General features: G+C 40.1%; 1 protein-coding gene across 2 annotated transcripts in view; it reads left to right on the top strand.

Annotated features, from left to right (window-relative positions):
* The first annotated feature begins 383 nt into the window (after positions 1-383).
* The window catches only part of SHROOM2 (shroom family member 2), a 132,439-nt gene continuing 116,295 nt past the window's right edge, over positions 384-16,527 (top strand). For both annotated transcript variants that reach the window (XM_074907390.1, XM_074907381.1), the window contains exon 1: positions 384-602. In XM_074907390.1, coding sequence (XP_074763491.1) covers positions 384-602 — 219 coding nt within the window. The remainder of the gene's footprint in view (positions 603-16,527) is intronic.

Genomic DNA, 16,527 nt, shown 5'->3' with positions numbered 1-16,527 from the left:
AAGCGGGTTTCGCCCTCCTTTTCGGGCGAGAGAGAGCGAGAAGGAGGGAGGGGAGCGGGCGCGCCGGGCCCCGCCGCGCTCCTCTCGGCATCCCGCGTCGCTCGGCGGCGCTTGCCCCGCCGCCAAGTTGCCACAAGTTGGAGCCGCCCCCCCGCCGCCGGGTTCTGGCCTCGGCGTGAGACAATACTGCGGGCTGAGGAGGAGGAGAGGGGGCGGGCGGGAGCAGCCCTCTCTCGCCGCCGATGGGGCCGGGCGGGCCGGCGCTGCGGGGCGGGTAGGTGGCTCTGCGGGCTGCCGCCGGCTGGCGCGCAGCGGGGAGCGGCCGGCAGAGGCAGGCGAGCCCCGGCCACGGCGGGCGCCGCTGGCGGCGCGGGGGACGCTCCATGGAGGACGTGGGGCTGCGGAGCGGGCGGGAGCGGCTGGCCGGCGGCGACCCGCGGCTCGGCGCCGTGCTGGTGGAACCGGGGCCGGTGGTGGTGATGGTGGAGCAGCGGGCAGCGGAGGGCTACAAGCTGGTGGAGGTGCTGCTGACCGGCGGGGCGCCCTGGGGCTTCACCCTGAAGGGCGGACGAGAGCACGGGGAGCCCCTCATCATCACCAAGGTGAGAGGCGCCGGGGGGTCCGGCCGGCTCCATTTTGGCGTGGCGGCGGCGGCGGTGACAGCCCGGCGGTGGCAGCGGGCCCGGGGCGGCTGCGGCCGTGCCGCCGGCCCCAGCGCAGGTGCCGCCGGCCGGGCCGGCTCCCTGAGGGCGGCGCTCCGCAGGCCCCGGGGCGGCCGTTCGCGCCCGCCGAGCGGGTGCCTGGGGGCGCTTGGGGCGCGGCCGAGCCGCCCGGCTCGGGGCAACAGGTTGTTGGGCGCGTCGGCCCCGACCTGCTGCTTCGGGGCGCCCTGCTCCCCGGTAAAACCCCGGCGCAGGCGTTGTGGGCGCTGGTACCTGGCCGGGGGGTGCCGCTGCTACCCGGTGCTGGGCCCTTCCTTCCCTCCCTCCCTCCGGGCTCCCGGCGCAGGGGGACATGGAGACTAAAACTCCGGGCTCTGAGGCTGAGTTTTCTCCGCCGCTGTTGCGCTCGCAAATTCAAAATAATTGGGATAACCTTTTGGATCTCCTTCCTCCTTTAAACAAAAGGTCTTGCGGATAGTGACCGAATCCATGCTCCGAATTGGTGGGGAAGGGGAGGCTCCCGGGTATATATGCACTTTTTGGTTTGTGGGGTTTTTTTCCTCATTCCTTTTTTTTGGTATGTCTTTCTATACTCGCAGCTTTAATCTCAGTGTGTTGGTCGTGAGTTGAAGAAATAATCACGTTTTCTAGAAAATGTTTTTCATCTGGTTGTGTTTTGACTTAAGGACCCCCATCCCCAGTAACTTTTAGGTTTTGTTGTTAAGACAGCTTTCTTGTTGCACAGTGAAAACACATTAAAATAGATCCATATGTAGTTGGAAAAAATTCCACATTAGTAAAGCACGTTTTGCTCAAGATCTCTAGGAAAGGTCTATATGCTTTGTCTACAAGTCCTATGGCTCTGTCTCTTCCCTTTTTAGAAGTGCACAAAAGTGTCAAGGCATCAACAAGTCCTGTTTTATTTACAGTGAGAATTCTTATTATTTTTCAGTTGTTTTCATTGTGAGTTGTGTAGTTGTTCCCTTCTCTCACCCCTGAAACAACTGCATTATGGACTTTCCAAGCTAGGACTTTTGAAACCGTCGTCTTCTAGGTCTCTTCCCTACTGCTGTTTCTCAAGAAATAACAGTCAGTGTCAGAAGATGTGTATGCTGAAAAATGACTGCACCTCTGTTGGCCTCTTACCAGTACCCTGAATTACAGAATATCAAACCTGGGAGCGTTTGAGGAAAGGAGAAAGGAGCTACTTACTATGTATGTACTGGCTATCAAGTGCCAAATCAAATAATTCCACCTTTCTGGTAACGGCTAATAAGTGCTACATCTAAAGACTGATCAGTGATACATATTCATAATGTTACCTAGGTATTAAGTAACATGCTTAAGTATTTGTGGCATGACAATGTGGCTGTGGTATGTGGAGGGAAGAGGCTGGGGATGGGAACGTATTAAACTGGGTCTGTTGCAAAGGAATAATGAAGTGGAACCACAGCCTTGATACCTCCTGAAACCGTGCTGCTGTGTGGAAGAGAAATCTGGGTCCATCAGTGCTGACCTGGGAAAAAGAGGCAACCTGGATACTTGGGTCTAAATTTTGGAGTGTTTTTTCATTTGCTGTTGATGGATGCAAGTGTATAGAACTAGTTTTGAAACTGGGGACCGCAGCTCACCTCCCCCGTGTCCCCAGGACTACAGTTCTATAGCTGCCAAATCTTCCTCTTGATTTGGCCCACCCATCTTGGTGTTGGTTTTGGTGTTGGTTTGGTTTTTTTTTTTTTTCTGTGCTGCTTCTAGTGGTGGAAAGCTACTGGGAAAAGTAATTTATTTCTGCGTGGTTGAAACAGTCCTTCCTTGTAGCAGGAGATGTAAAGTTTGTCTCCACAGCTGAAGAGAGCCCTGAACTCAAATTACCCCCTTACAGAGTGCACATGGGGATGACCAGGCTGCCACAGAAGAGGGGATGCTCCTTCACCTGTGCTTCTCCCCTACCTGTGGCATGTGCTGTCCCTTCTCGGGTAGTCTGGTGGCTTAGCAGCAGGAGATGCAAGAAAACCCACTGGACCAAATCCTTCAGGATACCTGTGGAAAAACTCCTGGTTTTGTGGATTCAAACTGTGCTTAAATGTGAGCTGGCTATGGATCTCTGTCTCTCTATAGTCCAGGGCAGCTCTGGGCAAGTGAGGATGGATGGTGCCAACTACCACATTCTAAGGAGAGGAATGTGACAAGGTGTGAACGGAGTCTCAGCAGCTATTTAAGGGGGATTCCTAAAATTCTGCCTATCTCCTTTCTTACAGTTGTCTCAAAAGCAAGATGAGCCTTTGAAGGAAGTTGCACCTTTATGTAAATGCTGGGAAGTCTGTGGTGTAAATACTTTCTGCTTTCCTTAGCATATATGGGACAACTATCATAACTGCCAGAAAAGTAGTACCAGAAGGTACTGTAATTGAAAAACTAGTGAGCAAGTGCATGTTGTTCATTTTGCAGCGCTTTCTGTGTAGTTTCTCTGGTTGTGTGGCTATTTCACTTGCTGACAAGAAAGGAAATTTTTTATTACAGGTATCATAGGGAGAGTCTAGGGCAAGCAGAGCTGCAAACTCTATTTGGGAATTTATTAGCTGGAAATATAGTCACTTTAGAGAGTATCCTTTAATCCACCAAGCTACCAATAATCACGGAGGGGAAGGCATGCTAAAGAGAAAATGTGTCCAGCCTCAGCAGGGGGATAAGCGTGTGCTCAGCCACTGGAATGTCGGCAGGGAAAGTGCTTTCCCCAGGGAGAGGTCAGCCTGCAGTCACGCTGCTGGTGCCCAGTACTGGGCCCTGGCATTGCGGGATGGGCAGGCTTCCCAGTTTCATGATAGTGTTTCTTTCTGTAACTGAAACAAGACTTAGAGAAATAGTCCCGAACCAGGTAGGTAGAATATCAAGTTCACCTGTCAGGCTCAAGCCTTTTTAGCTGTTTTTTTGGTTTTTGTTTTTTTTTTTTTTTTTCCCCTTGCCCTTTTTGTTGTTGCTGCAATAGGTACAGAGAAAAAACGGTGCATGATACAGCTTGCTCAATCTTTAAACATAGCTGGTCTTCTAAAACTTGCCCCACCCACGTGCAAGCAGTGTTGCTAATATTTAAGAAAAAGTCTTTTAGCGTTGTTGTTGTTGCTTATTATTTTTATAATGTCCCTTTAAAAAAATGCTTTATGTTTTTTCTGATCTTTGTATGTGTGCGTGATAACATTCCAAAAAAAATTGCCCACAGGCAGCTTGTTCTTTCTTCAAGATGTCAAATTAAGCAAGGACTTGCTTTTTATAGCAACATATGCATTTCAACAGAAGATGAAATGACAACTTTGAGGACTTTAATTGGAAGTCTCACAAGCCCCTGTTTTTTTCTCTTTTTAAAGAAACAAAGAAGAGGGACATCTTACTGGAAATAATGAAACTGAGAAGTTGAGGTGCTCAAGTGTGAATCTTATGGAAATTTCCCATAGATGCATTATCTTGATTACTTTTACTTTAAAATGACTCTTATCTGAGATGCCCAACTTGTAGTGTCAGTCACAGCATTGATTGTGGGTGATGGATAGAAAGTCATTTCACTTCCTGTGCTAACAATATACTTAGGAACTCTGAAGTTGTTCTGCTGTCAATGTTATCCTTATTACATTAATAAATATGAAAACATTATAGTCTGTGCATTTCAAGAAAGATTGATGTATCATTTAAATAAATTCCTCTTTAGTATCAGCTTTACAAGGGCCTACAGCCATACCTCCTCAAGCTATGATCTCATTGCAGGCTAATCAGGGCTGGGCTTGGCTGGTATTTAAGCAAGATTTCCAAGTGAAACCTGGACTGTTGCAAGAAGTTTTGTTGTTGATTTAGTAGGTAGGAGTTCTTGTCTCCTGAATCAGTGCCGAATTCATGCCCCAGCTGGAGGTGCTGTCTTTCAAGAAGCAGTATCAGACAGACTCTGAACCTTTCTTTATTTCTCTTTATGCCATTGCTCTTTCCTGATGCGCTCCTGTCTGTGGTTGGGTTTGAATTTTAATCTGTTTAACCTAATCATTATTTCAGTTGCACAAAGGAATGCTTCTCTATTAATTGGTTGCAGGACTTCTCCATGTGACTTGTATCAGTTTATTATTTCAGTAGTAAGTGAAGTAATTACTGTTTTCATTAAGTAGTTCTTCATCCTTTGGCCCTAAACATATACCTAAAAGCAATTATTTGCATTGCTATGCTGCGGTGGTATTTGGGGGGAGGGGGTAAGGTTTAATGGTGCTGTATACAAATGAGAGACACAACTGGAAGAAAATGTGGTGTGTGTTTTTTTTTTTTTTAATTCGTGTTAGGTACGCTGCGTTGCTCATAGACATTAACAGTTCTTCTTAAACTTGGCTGTGAAGCTTGGTGTCCGGAAAACCAGAATTTAATGGTAATCCTGGGAAATAACTGACCAGTTCAATGTAAATGCAGTCATTTGTGTGAACAGCTGATTTATAAGTTATTAGGAGCCATTGTACTGTGATTGAGAGAGAGTTCTAGTATAGATCTTCACATCCTGACAAATTTAATTCACTTCTATCAGTTCTAGAAAGATAATACATAATGAGTATTATTCTATTTTATTTTTCATCCATATTCTCTTAGTCATCAAAACCAAGCAAAATTACTGACCTGTATGGGCTGTAATTTGAATGCATATCTTAACCAGCAGTTTTAAAAGAATGTATCAGATAACTTTCTGTATTTTTTTTGAAACCTTTATTCAGCTTACTTTTAAGAGGAGTTTATTGCTTGGGAAAGATTGGTCTGAGTTGGATCTTTTCTTTGTACTGTTAAATTTGATTGTTGAGAAATTTTAGGAAATGTTTATATATTAGAATGAAAGATTTAGGATTGAAATGTAGCTATTTGTCTTTTTTCCTTGTCAAGTATGTTAAAAGTTGGGGCTTTTTTATTTTCGAGTGGTGTTTACGTTTGTGTTCTGTTGTGGGATCCCAGGTCTATTATTGGGAGAGAGCAGTTGGTTTGCTTTGATGCAAGAAGATACTATTGCTTTTTACTTTGGTAAGATGATTGATCACTTTGGTAAGGTGATGCTCTCAATTTTAGCACTTTAATGGCTGTTGAATGAGCTCTTTATTGTGACTGTTAATTTAGTGGCAGGATGGAGCCTACCTCGCTCATATGTGGTGTAAGTGGTCTGGCTGTGGAAGCATTAGCAGTTGTAATGCCACCAGTAATGGAAATTGCATTTTAAATCTCTCTTGGATATTGCTACATGTGATCTACAAACCGTATAGGGAGTTGAAATGAAACTTCTCAGGTCACAAGCCTTTTACCCCATCAGGTCAGTTGAGTTACATGCTTAGATATCAACAGTGTGAGAGTGTGATTCAAGAAACGTGTGTGTGGGCTTGCAGTCCTGAAACTGCGGTTTTCCTTTGTACATTTCACACTACATTTCAGGATAAAAATTCTCCTGAGGAGGAGTCAGAAAAATGCATTTAAAACCTGAACTAAGAAACTTCCTCACAACAAGCAAACTGTAAACTTTTGGAAATACTGGTTGCTTCCAAAGTGCTTGTTTTTCTCTCATCTGCATTTCCCCCTTCCAGCAACTTAGGCAAAAACTCTCAAATCTATCTTGATTTTTTTAGTTTAAACCAAAATACAAACAAAACCTTTCATGTCTGTGGAGTATGGCAGAGGAATTGGTGTGTTTTGTGGGAATAGTTACTACAATAGGAGTTAGACAGTGGGATTGCCTATTTGAATGTTTATTAATTTAGTCTATTTAAAGGACAATTTAAAATTCTCTTGTTGTTAGGGTCTGTTGCTACTTTTCAGTATGAATTTTGGATGCTACCATAGGCATTAGCATGAAAATAAAAGACCAGTAAGAGACCTCTAGTTACTGCTTGCTGTTGTCAGAGGAATACCAGTAATGCCGTTTATTACCTAGTTATCCATCATGCTTGTGTTTTTGTTTGCTTTTTTTAAAGAGGAGAAAACAGTGTGGGCTTATGTGGTATTCATGCAAACGCTACATTTGCTTTATTCAGATTGTATATATTTTTTCCTGCAGAACTTGATTCATTGTGTATTTTCCTGTGTAAATGAATATTTAAAATGTGGGAGTGTAGAAAGGACAATGTAAATGGTAAATGAAACCTGGTTGTGAATAGATTAGAGAAAACTGTTTAGTAGTAACCAAGCCAGTATTGCATCACGTGAGCTTTCTTCTTCCTGAAAAAAGCCATTTGTGTTCAGTCTTCCTATGGATTTATAGTCTATACAGAGAATAACTACCATGTATATGTATGTAATTCTGTGGGTCACTTTATTACAGAATTTTGAGACAGGTGCCAACCATTAAGCAGATTTTTTTTACTTGCTGTACATTTGAGAGATAGAGTACATGAAGAGGTTCCCAGAGAGGTAAAGTAAAAATTCACACAGTTATATTGTGAATCCATCTGTTTAATCTATGCAAACTTGCTTTTTATTATATGTGTTTTGAGCCTATTTGATATAAGGTCAATTGCAGGTTGTTTAATATAGACATAAGGAAAAATATTGATGCCTCTCTGTAAAGCTTATGAAAGTCTTTCTGGGTTTTTGTTTTTCTGGGGTGTTTTTCTGGCTTATCTTTAAGATAAGAAACAAATTTGGAAGCTTTCTAATTCCACTTAGCACAGTATTTTCAGTTTCTTAAAGGTTATGCATTAGGTATGCTGTGCTATCCATCCCCCTCCTCACCCCCTCATAATATCCGCCACTCTTGTGGTGAATTTTTAGGAGTTCTAATTTTTGCACTTCTTGTAACTTCACAGATTATGGTCATATACAGGCAAGGTGGAATATAAGCTTTATGCAACAGGTAACTGAATGCTTTTGTTTATATGCATTCATTAAGTGATAGAAAACGTCTATGAAGTTTTGAGCTGTAACCAGTGTTTGAATTCAATTTGATGTGCTTGTAGAATGTGTTTGTATCCTTCATGTATGCTTTGCCAGGCAGCAGATTCCTAGTGGTGTTCACCCAGATTTAAGCTGGATGTTTAACAGAAATAGGTATTTTTGGAAACTGGTTTCTAAATTAGGCATGATTCAAGTGTTCTGAATTACTCTCAGAAGGTTTCTACCTTTTGCTGTCAACTGTGTGAGAAACTGAGAAAGCCCATGTTTCCTCGACAGATACCGAGATGCCACATAGGTGTCTGTAGTAAGAGGAAGTACACTCGAGCAAGATTATTGTCTGCCTATTTGCAATATGTGTGGCTATACCTAAAACTGTTGGAAAATTCTTTATTTCTCTGATTGTGTTTGCTTTGTTTCTGAACATCGCAAGAATGTGGCTTTTCAGTTTGATTTATGGAGCTAATCAGGGAGAGTCATAACTTACAAAAGATGATGATGTTGATGAAGTTAGGAAAACTTCCTTCCCTTCTCTGTAAGTTAATATGGTATCAGTATTCAGTCTCTGATTAATTCGGGGCATTCTTGGTAAACACCCGCCAGGTCATGAAGATAAGAGAAAGGCTTCTGCAACATAATGAGTTATTGGGGGATCTTTTTAGTGGCCTTTGCTTGTATCTGAGGCTCATTGTGGTATGCTAGACTTCCCAAGGCAAAAAGAGCTGACTGTTTGGTAATGCTCAAAATGCAGCAAATTGCTGCTTTGAGAAACTAAATAGCTTTTGTCAGATAGTCAGTTCTTGGGTTACCTCTTATAAGTAGAAACAGATGGAGTAAAGATGATAGAAAAGAGGTGGTTATTCCAAAGTTGTTCTGAACCCCAATGAAACAACAAAATCAACTGAAAGCCTTAAACTGTTTAGGCAAAGGCACAGTAGCGTTGGCACTGAGGGGAAGGTGTCACGTCCTGCGTCTCCTTCTGCCTCACCCCATATAGAAAGGAAGCCTTCCCCTCTGCCACCAGCCTGGCTCTCTCCCCCTTTAAATCTCTCTCTCCATTTCTAATTTATTAGAATCTCTGAAATATTTAAATTCTTCTATTTATCCACATCCATCAACTCTGATATATGGGTTAGGAAATATGTTGTCATGTTTGTTAGGTACAGAGTTTCTAAAGTATTGTGCTTAGTAAGGAGGTTTTTGAAGGATGTAAGAGTGACCTGTTGTTCAAGGGTGGTACAAAGGGCAAAAAATAGTCTCAGTGACTGAAAGTTGGAAATAAGGAATATATACTCTACTGCAGTGCTTGAGAGGCTGTATCCCTTTAGATAGCTAGGAACAGTGCAATTTCATCCACTCTTGCAGTAATTTTTCTAGACGAATGACCTTTTAGAAGGAAGATGGATCATGATCAAGGGTCCTCTCATTATTGTGATTGTAGGTGGCCTTATCAGATACTTTCATTGCTCCAGGCTCTTAACTGTTCTGTCAGTCATGCTTCTGAGATTCAGACCATTTCTGTACTCAGAGTAGTCTTTTTGCTCTGTGTTTGTGTCATCTACAATAACAGCCTGTTTAATGTTCTGGTAGTAGCAGAGGGGCAGTTACCTCTGAGCAGTTTGGCAGAGATTTTAAGAATGCTCTTGCTGATGTGTGAGGTTCAGTTCAGTTGGTTTTGTTGAAACTGTAGCGTAAACTGATGAAATTAAGGCAGAGCTTTTGTTAATGGAAATGCATGAACTTCATTCTAAGTTGTGCTTTTTCTTTTAAATGGAAAAAGATCCAAATTTGAAACAAAATCCAGAGCCTTTTAAAATGGCCTGACACTTTAATTTTAGATTAACAAATTCTTCATCCTCAGTCCTTCTATTATATTCTCTCTGTAATGGACTTAGTCAAGTCTGAATAGCTGAAACTGGGAGAGATCTGTCAATGGGAAGCATGAGAGTACAATACATTTGTTCAAAAGCGAAGCACAGGTACCTGCTGCTATACTCGAAATTGCCACTTCAGTACTTTTCCTCTTCAGTAAAATAGATGGTTGTTCTCAAAATCCCTTCACAAAGCTATAAAACCAGGTTATTTTGGATTTTTTCTGTCTCTCGAGTTAAAACATACTTTGTTCTACACTTGCTTTGAAAGCTTCCAATATAAACTATGAAACAAAGCAGTATCTCCCAGTTTTCCAAATACATATAAACTATTAGGCATTCTTTAGGAAGTAAACCTCTGATTTGGTTCAGTGAATACTGTAAAAAGTTACTGTTGGGGATTAACAATACTTTATTAGGAAGATGTGTATTTTTCAGTAATATATTTCAGGATAGTATCATAGAAACATGATTTCATGGTAAAGGAAGCGAAACGCTTCCTACACAGTATCAGTTAGTCATCACTGTTAATTTTCTTAAACAAATTAGATGCAAAAACAACTTTGTGGGTGTCTAGCTGGCTGATACCTCATATAATGAATCTCCAACTCCTGATGGGTATTTGGATTCTGGATAATGAAACCATTACAGTATTGTAGAGGAAAGAAAGCAGTTTTACGAATACATATTTTCTTGATCCAGAAGAAAGGAGAGTGTTAGATTTTCATTAGAGACATTTACAGTTCTCTCTTTTTTTCTTAAATGCAATAGCAAAACATCCATTTCACAGTCATTCTTTTATTTAAAAGAAAGGTGCAAAGATACTATGTTAACAGAAGGTAGTGTTTTGTTGGGTGTTTATATGTGGAAAGAATTTTAAGATAATAGGGAAAACGTGAAGCTTTATATATCTGTTAATATGATTAATGTTTAGAATAGTTAAGATATAAGAGAAATGTACACTTTAAAAATCAGCTTCTATATACAATTAGTAATCTGTTTCTTACATGACTACTTTGGTATTTCTAAAGGCTTCTGTAAAATTAAAAAGCAGTGTCTTGTTCTAAGGCTGGAAGATGTTCTATAAATACTAGATTCTCATAAATGCACCTCTGATTCCATAAAGTTGGTAGGGCAAAACTTTTAAGCTCTATTTTTTTTTCCCCCTTTTAAACTACGTATTCCTAGTATGTACAAGAACTTTTGTATTTCCTATTCTTCTTCCTTTCTTTGTTTTGTAAAAGGTAAAACACAATGATTTGCTCCCCTGCTTATAAAAATTTAACTACAGTGATTTGCTAGCAAAGTAAATTTTTTTCTACAGTCTTTACCTTCTGGGAACTTCATGTTTTTTCTGACTGCTGGGGGAGATTGCTATCGAAAACAGGGAGGAGGGTTGTGCCTTTCCTGACACCTTGGAGACCTGAGGAGTTTCTGTGATTGCTCAATCTGATGTTAGGGAGGGGTGTAAAGCAAGTCTTTTGTTGCTCAACTGAATTTCTTCTGGCTGATTAAGGAAATCATCATCTTAAAAAATTTATCATAGCTGTGACCTGTATGTCAAAGATGTAGGTGATTAAGATGTGCATCTGGAGAGGCATGTGGCACTTCAGTGGTGGTTTAGTTCCATGCAGCCAGTGATGAGTCCAAGTTTGCAAAGCTTCAACACACAGTCCTGTGAGAAGCAAGGAACTGGAAATGTTAGTGAATTGGAAATTGGGAGACAGAGTAAATGAATTGCCTCTTTTGCCACAGGTTGCTTGCATACCTGTGTGGAGTTGTTCGACATCTTTGCCTCAGTGTCTTGGTGTTGAATAGGAGAAACAGTATTTCCCTACTTCACAGAAGTCTGCTTCCAGTGAAACAGACCTGTCATAGAAGTGCTGAAATACTATGGTGACAGAGGCTTTATAGTCTCTCTAGTAAAGCCCAGAACCCAAATACAGAAGCCCTAGGAGTACACAGAGTTGTCTTAAAAGACTACAGCTGTGCGATTCTGTCATGAGTAAATTCTTCTTCACAACAGAAAAAAATGTTTTGTGCTTGTGTATCCCCAGCATTCATCATAAACAATGTACTGAGGTGTCCAACTGGATCTCTTTTCAGAAAACTAAACCCACTACCTACCCAAAATGCACAGAATGTTCACTGTGCCACAGAAAAGTAGAAGAGATGGAGTGAGACAAGCTGTTGGCACCTGAGTGGGAGGGGGGAAAAAAAACCCCCATAATGTGAACTTCTTATATGAAGGGTCAACCAGACATTTGAATCTGAGATTTGAAACATTTGTTAGCAATAAAGTCTCATAAGAAAAAATATTTTTGTAGCCAAAACACATGTCCTTGCTGACCACTTGAATTTTCTTCAATTTCTGATGACTGTGACCTACCTGCAGCTCCTTGATAGAACTATACTGTTAGTGGCTTCAAGACTGATGGTGTACTTATGGTTCATCATTGCCTAAGGTGATAGCATAGGATACGAGTTTCAGCAGAATGAAGGGATCATGTACATGTTTTCTTCTAACTGCAGACAAAAATTTTAAGTTTCTTCATCTGCACATCACCAGCACTAATTGAAGGCTACTGTTTGCTCCATATTGTGTCAATGATTGGTAGAGTTGCCCCACATTTCAACATAAAGGTGTTGGGCTAGCATAGGCTCCATCTGAAATCCAGTGCTGCAAACAGTAGGTCTTTAGCAACCTAGTTTATTTTGTTGAAAGCTGACTGGGGAAGTGTTGCATGAGCAATTTAATTAGCTGATTAGAGGGAGTGGAGATGAGCAGCAGGGGAGTGGCAACATCGTGGTATATGGTCACACGCCCCGCAATGACTTACAGGAAGTAGTCCAGCTGACTTCCAGTGAAAATTAATTTGAAGTATGGAAATAATTGTAGAAAATAAGATATAAGCATTTCTAACTTTTGAATTTTCACTAATGAGCAGTCTGAATCCAGACCTGTACTCTTTCTTCATCTTGTGATTTTTTTCAAGAAAATGCATCCAGCCTTCTGAGGAAAAAATGGACAAAACTGTTACTAAGATCAGGGTAAAATGAAAATGGTTTTGCTTGTTCTAATTTTTTGGTAGCAAAAATACTTCACATTTGAACATCTAGGAGAGCATATTCACTAAATGAATGCTAAATTAAGTCATGATACATTATAACTAGGTCTGCATCTGTTAGGGGCACCTCTTTGTCTAAAGGCTTGCAATTTTCTGGGATGTTTGATATATATGTAGTTTCTTATTGCCAAGTTTTCTTCTCTTTGAGTTCTGGGAAAGTTTCTGTGAGGGCTTTTTTGTGCAGCTTGTTTTGATATAAAATCAAAAACTGGTTGTATATCTTTTAATAATATTGCTAGGGATTATTACTTTTTTAATGTTTTTGAATTTTGGATTGAAAAGTTTTCTTTTAAATTTCTGATTTGTTTAACTTTTTTTGTAGCAGTTCCAGTGCTAATTTAACTACTACTTGATCACTGGAAAACTGTATTTGGATCTGGATTGTTACAAGACATTTCAAGGAAAATTCTTCATGTGTTTGACTCTGTAAGACCCGCTTCCACCTTCTGAAACACAGTTGCAGTGTCCTGAAAAGCAGCTCCCCTCCACCCCCCCAAACCCAATCAGTCTTTATGCATTGGACAGTAATTCTTGTTTGCAGTAAATTGATGAGAGGAAGGAGAAAGCATGTTATTTGGCCATGAAATTTGGCATGTTTATCATGTGTGGTTGTAAGGAGTGTGGGCTAGGGTTGCATATATAACACTTAATTACATAAATGTTAAATCATTCTACAGAGTGATTTGCTCTGTATATGTTATATTCTTGTAATAGGTTTTGTGTTTGTTTGCTTTTATTTATTTGTTTTATTTTTCTTTAGAGAAGACAAAAGAAATGTGGCATCTGTGCAGTTTTATCAACTGAACTGCAGTGTTCCAAATTAACAGGAGCAGAGATAGGTGGTTGTTTCCTGTGGGGTCAACACTTGAAGGTGACTGGGGTACATTGCCCACCAGGTTTAGGTTCCTCCTATACCAAAGGGGTGTTCGAATTCAAGAACTTGGTCTCCAGGCTCTGGAGAGAGCGTGTTGTAGTTGCCTCTTCTTTCCAGTGCTTGGTCCCAGCCTTTTCTGAATTTCCTTTAACCTATTCCAGTTTTATCTCTTTCTTACCTGGAAGTCTTTATCTCTTATCATTCTCCTCATCTGGGTGGTTTCAGATTTAATTCCACAGACAAAATCTTTCTTTGCCTCTCTCTTTTCTCTCACTCTTTTATTTCTATCCCTAGCTCCAAATCTTGTTTCACCTTTTTCAGCCATGTTTAGTTTGGATTACATGGCTTCCTTCCCTTTTCTTTGTAGACTTGGGGCTTTAAGCACACAAAATATTTAGCATGGAGGATCTCCTTACAGGACTTTCAGTTGATTGAGACTTCTAATAGCTGGATGCTTTCAGAGGTGTTTACCTCAAACAAAAGGCGTATATGCACGTAGACAACCATGTGCGTATTCTGGATGCTGTGAGATTACTCCTTTTACTGAAGCAGGGATCGCTAGAGTGTTTCAAATTAAGTTGCCAGTTTTGCTTTTTAACATAAGCATGCATTTATTCATTTTATTTCTTTGTTTCTTGGAACTGGATGAGCCATTTCAGTTTAAATTTCAGAAAATTGAAGGTTTGAGGCCACCATGCACAATGGGAGGTTTCTAAGTAATTGAAGTATGGGAAATTTATCAACCACTGAAAGAAAATATGATCTCATGATGGAAATCATTGAACACCTTTGATTAGTGAAGTAGTTAATACCACCTGTGGTTACTTACCAACTTAAGAGTAAGATGAGGACATAAGATGACTTTTGTCAAACCATGGCTTAGATACTACTTTATTAGAAAGGTGTAGTATGGAAATAAGAGCAACAAAAAGATGTCTGCACTTGTTTGTACTGAAATTTATGGTACAATGAAGAGGAGGTTGAGAGCTTGCAGGAAGAGCAGTGATTCTTACGTTTTTTTAGTTGTATTTGAAGTTAATCAGTCTTTTTTTAATTCAGAGCCAGAGTACACATAACAGACTGTGACCTTAAAAAGTATCCTGTGAATACTGGTACACAGCAGAGCACATTGGTTTATTTTCTACCTCTGTGACTCATGCAGCTAAGACGACTCATCTAGCTTTAGTTTTGAAGAGAAGACTGTCTAGCAAGGTTAGTGGATGTTTTGTAGTGTTTGATGATAGTTGTCCAGGTGATGATTAAATTGTAGCAGAGCACCAGAAGAATGTGTCTCCTTTCTGAGATATTCTGAGTTATTTCCCTTTCTGATTAGGCTGTGTGTTGAGGCAGAAGGAGAATGATGTAGTAGTTACACATTTTAAAAAGCAGATTTAGCTTTAATGTACAGTGGCAGAAAAGGAATTTTCCATTCTTATGCACATATTATTCAAAGCTTGCAGTTTTGGAAGGAAAGCAGGAACACCTTATGACCTCCAGTGTATTCCAGAGTTTTGTTTTTGAGGTTTAAACAAAAGAAAAAAAGTGACAGTTTCAAATGCATTTTGTTCTTACCTGATTTATATTCACAGATCTGTTTCCTGAACTGACAAAAATTCTGATGATGGATGCCAGTTTCTTCAAGGGTTTCAAGTTATATAATTAAAATTGAATCTCAAAGTTCATAAGCTTTAGTTACTGAATGCTGGACCTTGGTATCATGCACTGGAAAAAAGACCTAAACAAACCTGTAAGCTGTATCTCTGCTACAGCCCTTCTTGTAATGCAGTGCAAGCTGTGCACGTGGGATGGGGACTCTCTTAAAGGCAGGAAGAACCTGGAAGTTTAAGATGCAGTGCCATCACAAAAAAGAGAGTGTGGTCTTGGCTCTTACAAACGAGGGTGCAGTCACCATAAATAGGCGTTTTTTTTAATCTGGTGCATGACAATTGACACACACTTCCAGTTTATTAAGAGGATGTTGAGAATTGAGTATGGTGCTGGAAAGCAGCATAATAGTTACATAAAAAGTGACAAAATGTATTTTACTCAAGGAAATTGAAACGCACACTAAAATTCAATAGATTTTAAATCTAACAAACATGAAGATTTGCCATGTTTTAAATAATAGCAATAGTTTCTAATCTTAAGAGCAAAGTTCGAAGGCATACTGCTTAATGTTTTCTGTTGCTTGGTGTGTATTTCTTGAAAGACACTTGCTTAATGTAAAACAAATTATTGGGCTCAGTATCAATGTACCTGGAGGAAAGCAGATCAGAAGTAAAGTTGGATTGTGAACTGATAAACACTTCTAGTATTTTATTCACAGATTTTTAGCTTCTGAGGAAACAGAAACGGACATTGGGATTCCAAACCAAAAAGCTTTGAGAGGTGTGATGGCATGTAGTAAATGCTAGCAAATTGTAGGATCTGTAATCTATAGAGCTGTTAATTAGTCACAGAGGAACTGAACACTGAAACTTTTGACTGATACCATTCAGGTTAAGTGCAGGAAGAAATGGATTTTGTTGTGTTGCATTGTGTTTGCAGGATACTCAGATGAAAATATGTTGCTTTGTTGGTAGTTAAACACAGCTTTGAATCCCTTTTTTCCATGATCATAAGACTGTTTATGTAAGATATGAGATCAGGTCTTACACTGAAATAGTACAGTATTTTCATTTATCAGTTAAATTCCAAATGACTTTTGAGATTAGAGTGGATAGTGGTGTAATTTCTTCAGTCATTACTTATATTTTTATCCCTGTTTTCTTTTTAAAAGGATGATTTCTTCAGTAGATCTGGAAAAAATTACTGAGATTACTTAGATACAAGTTATAATTTAATGATTCTACTTAATGTCATATCTCTATATAATCTTTCTGTATTTTGTATTTCCTGCTCTTGTCAGTGATTTTTAACCTTATGTTTAGTGTTCTGTTAGTGTTTGGAGGTAAAGCTTTCTTTGTAGGTTTCTCTCAGAGATGTAGAAAATTCTCAAATCTGCCTATTCTCTTTCCAGAGTGCCCATCTTCGCAGTGAAAATAAGCTCCTTAAAATATTTAGGGTTGAAAACAAAATTGTATTTCTTAATTTGGCTTCCTTATTTT

Source organism: Athene noctua, chromosome 1 (assembly GCF_965140245.1).
Source record: "Athene noctua chromosome 1, bAthNoc1.hap1.1, whole genome shotgun sequence".
Taxonomy (NCBI): Eukaryota; Metazoa; Chordata; class Aves; order Strigiformes; family Strigidae; genus Athene; species Athene noctua.
This window is presented reverse-complemented; position numbering and strand designations above follow the sequence as displayed.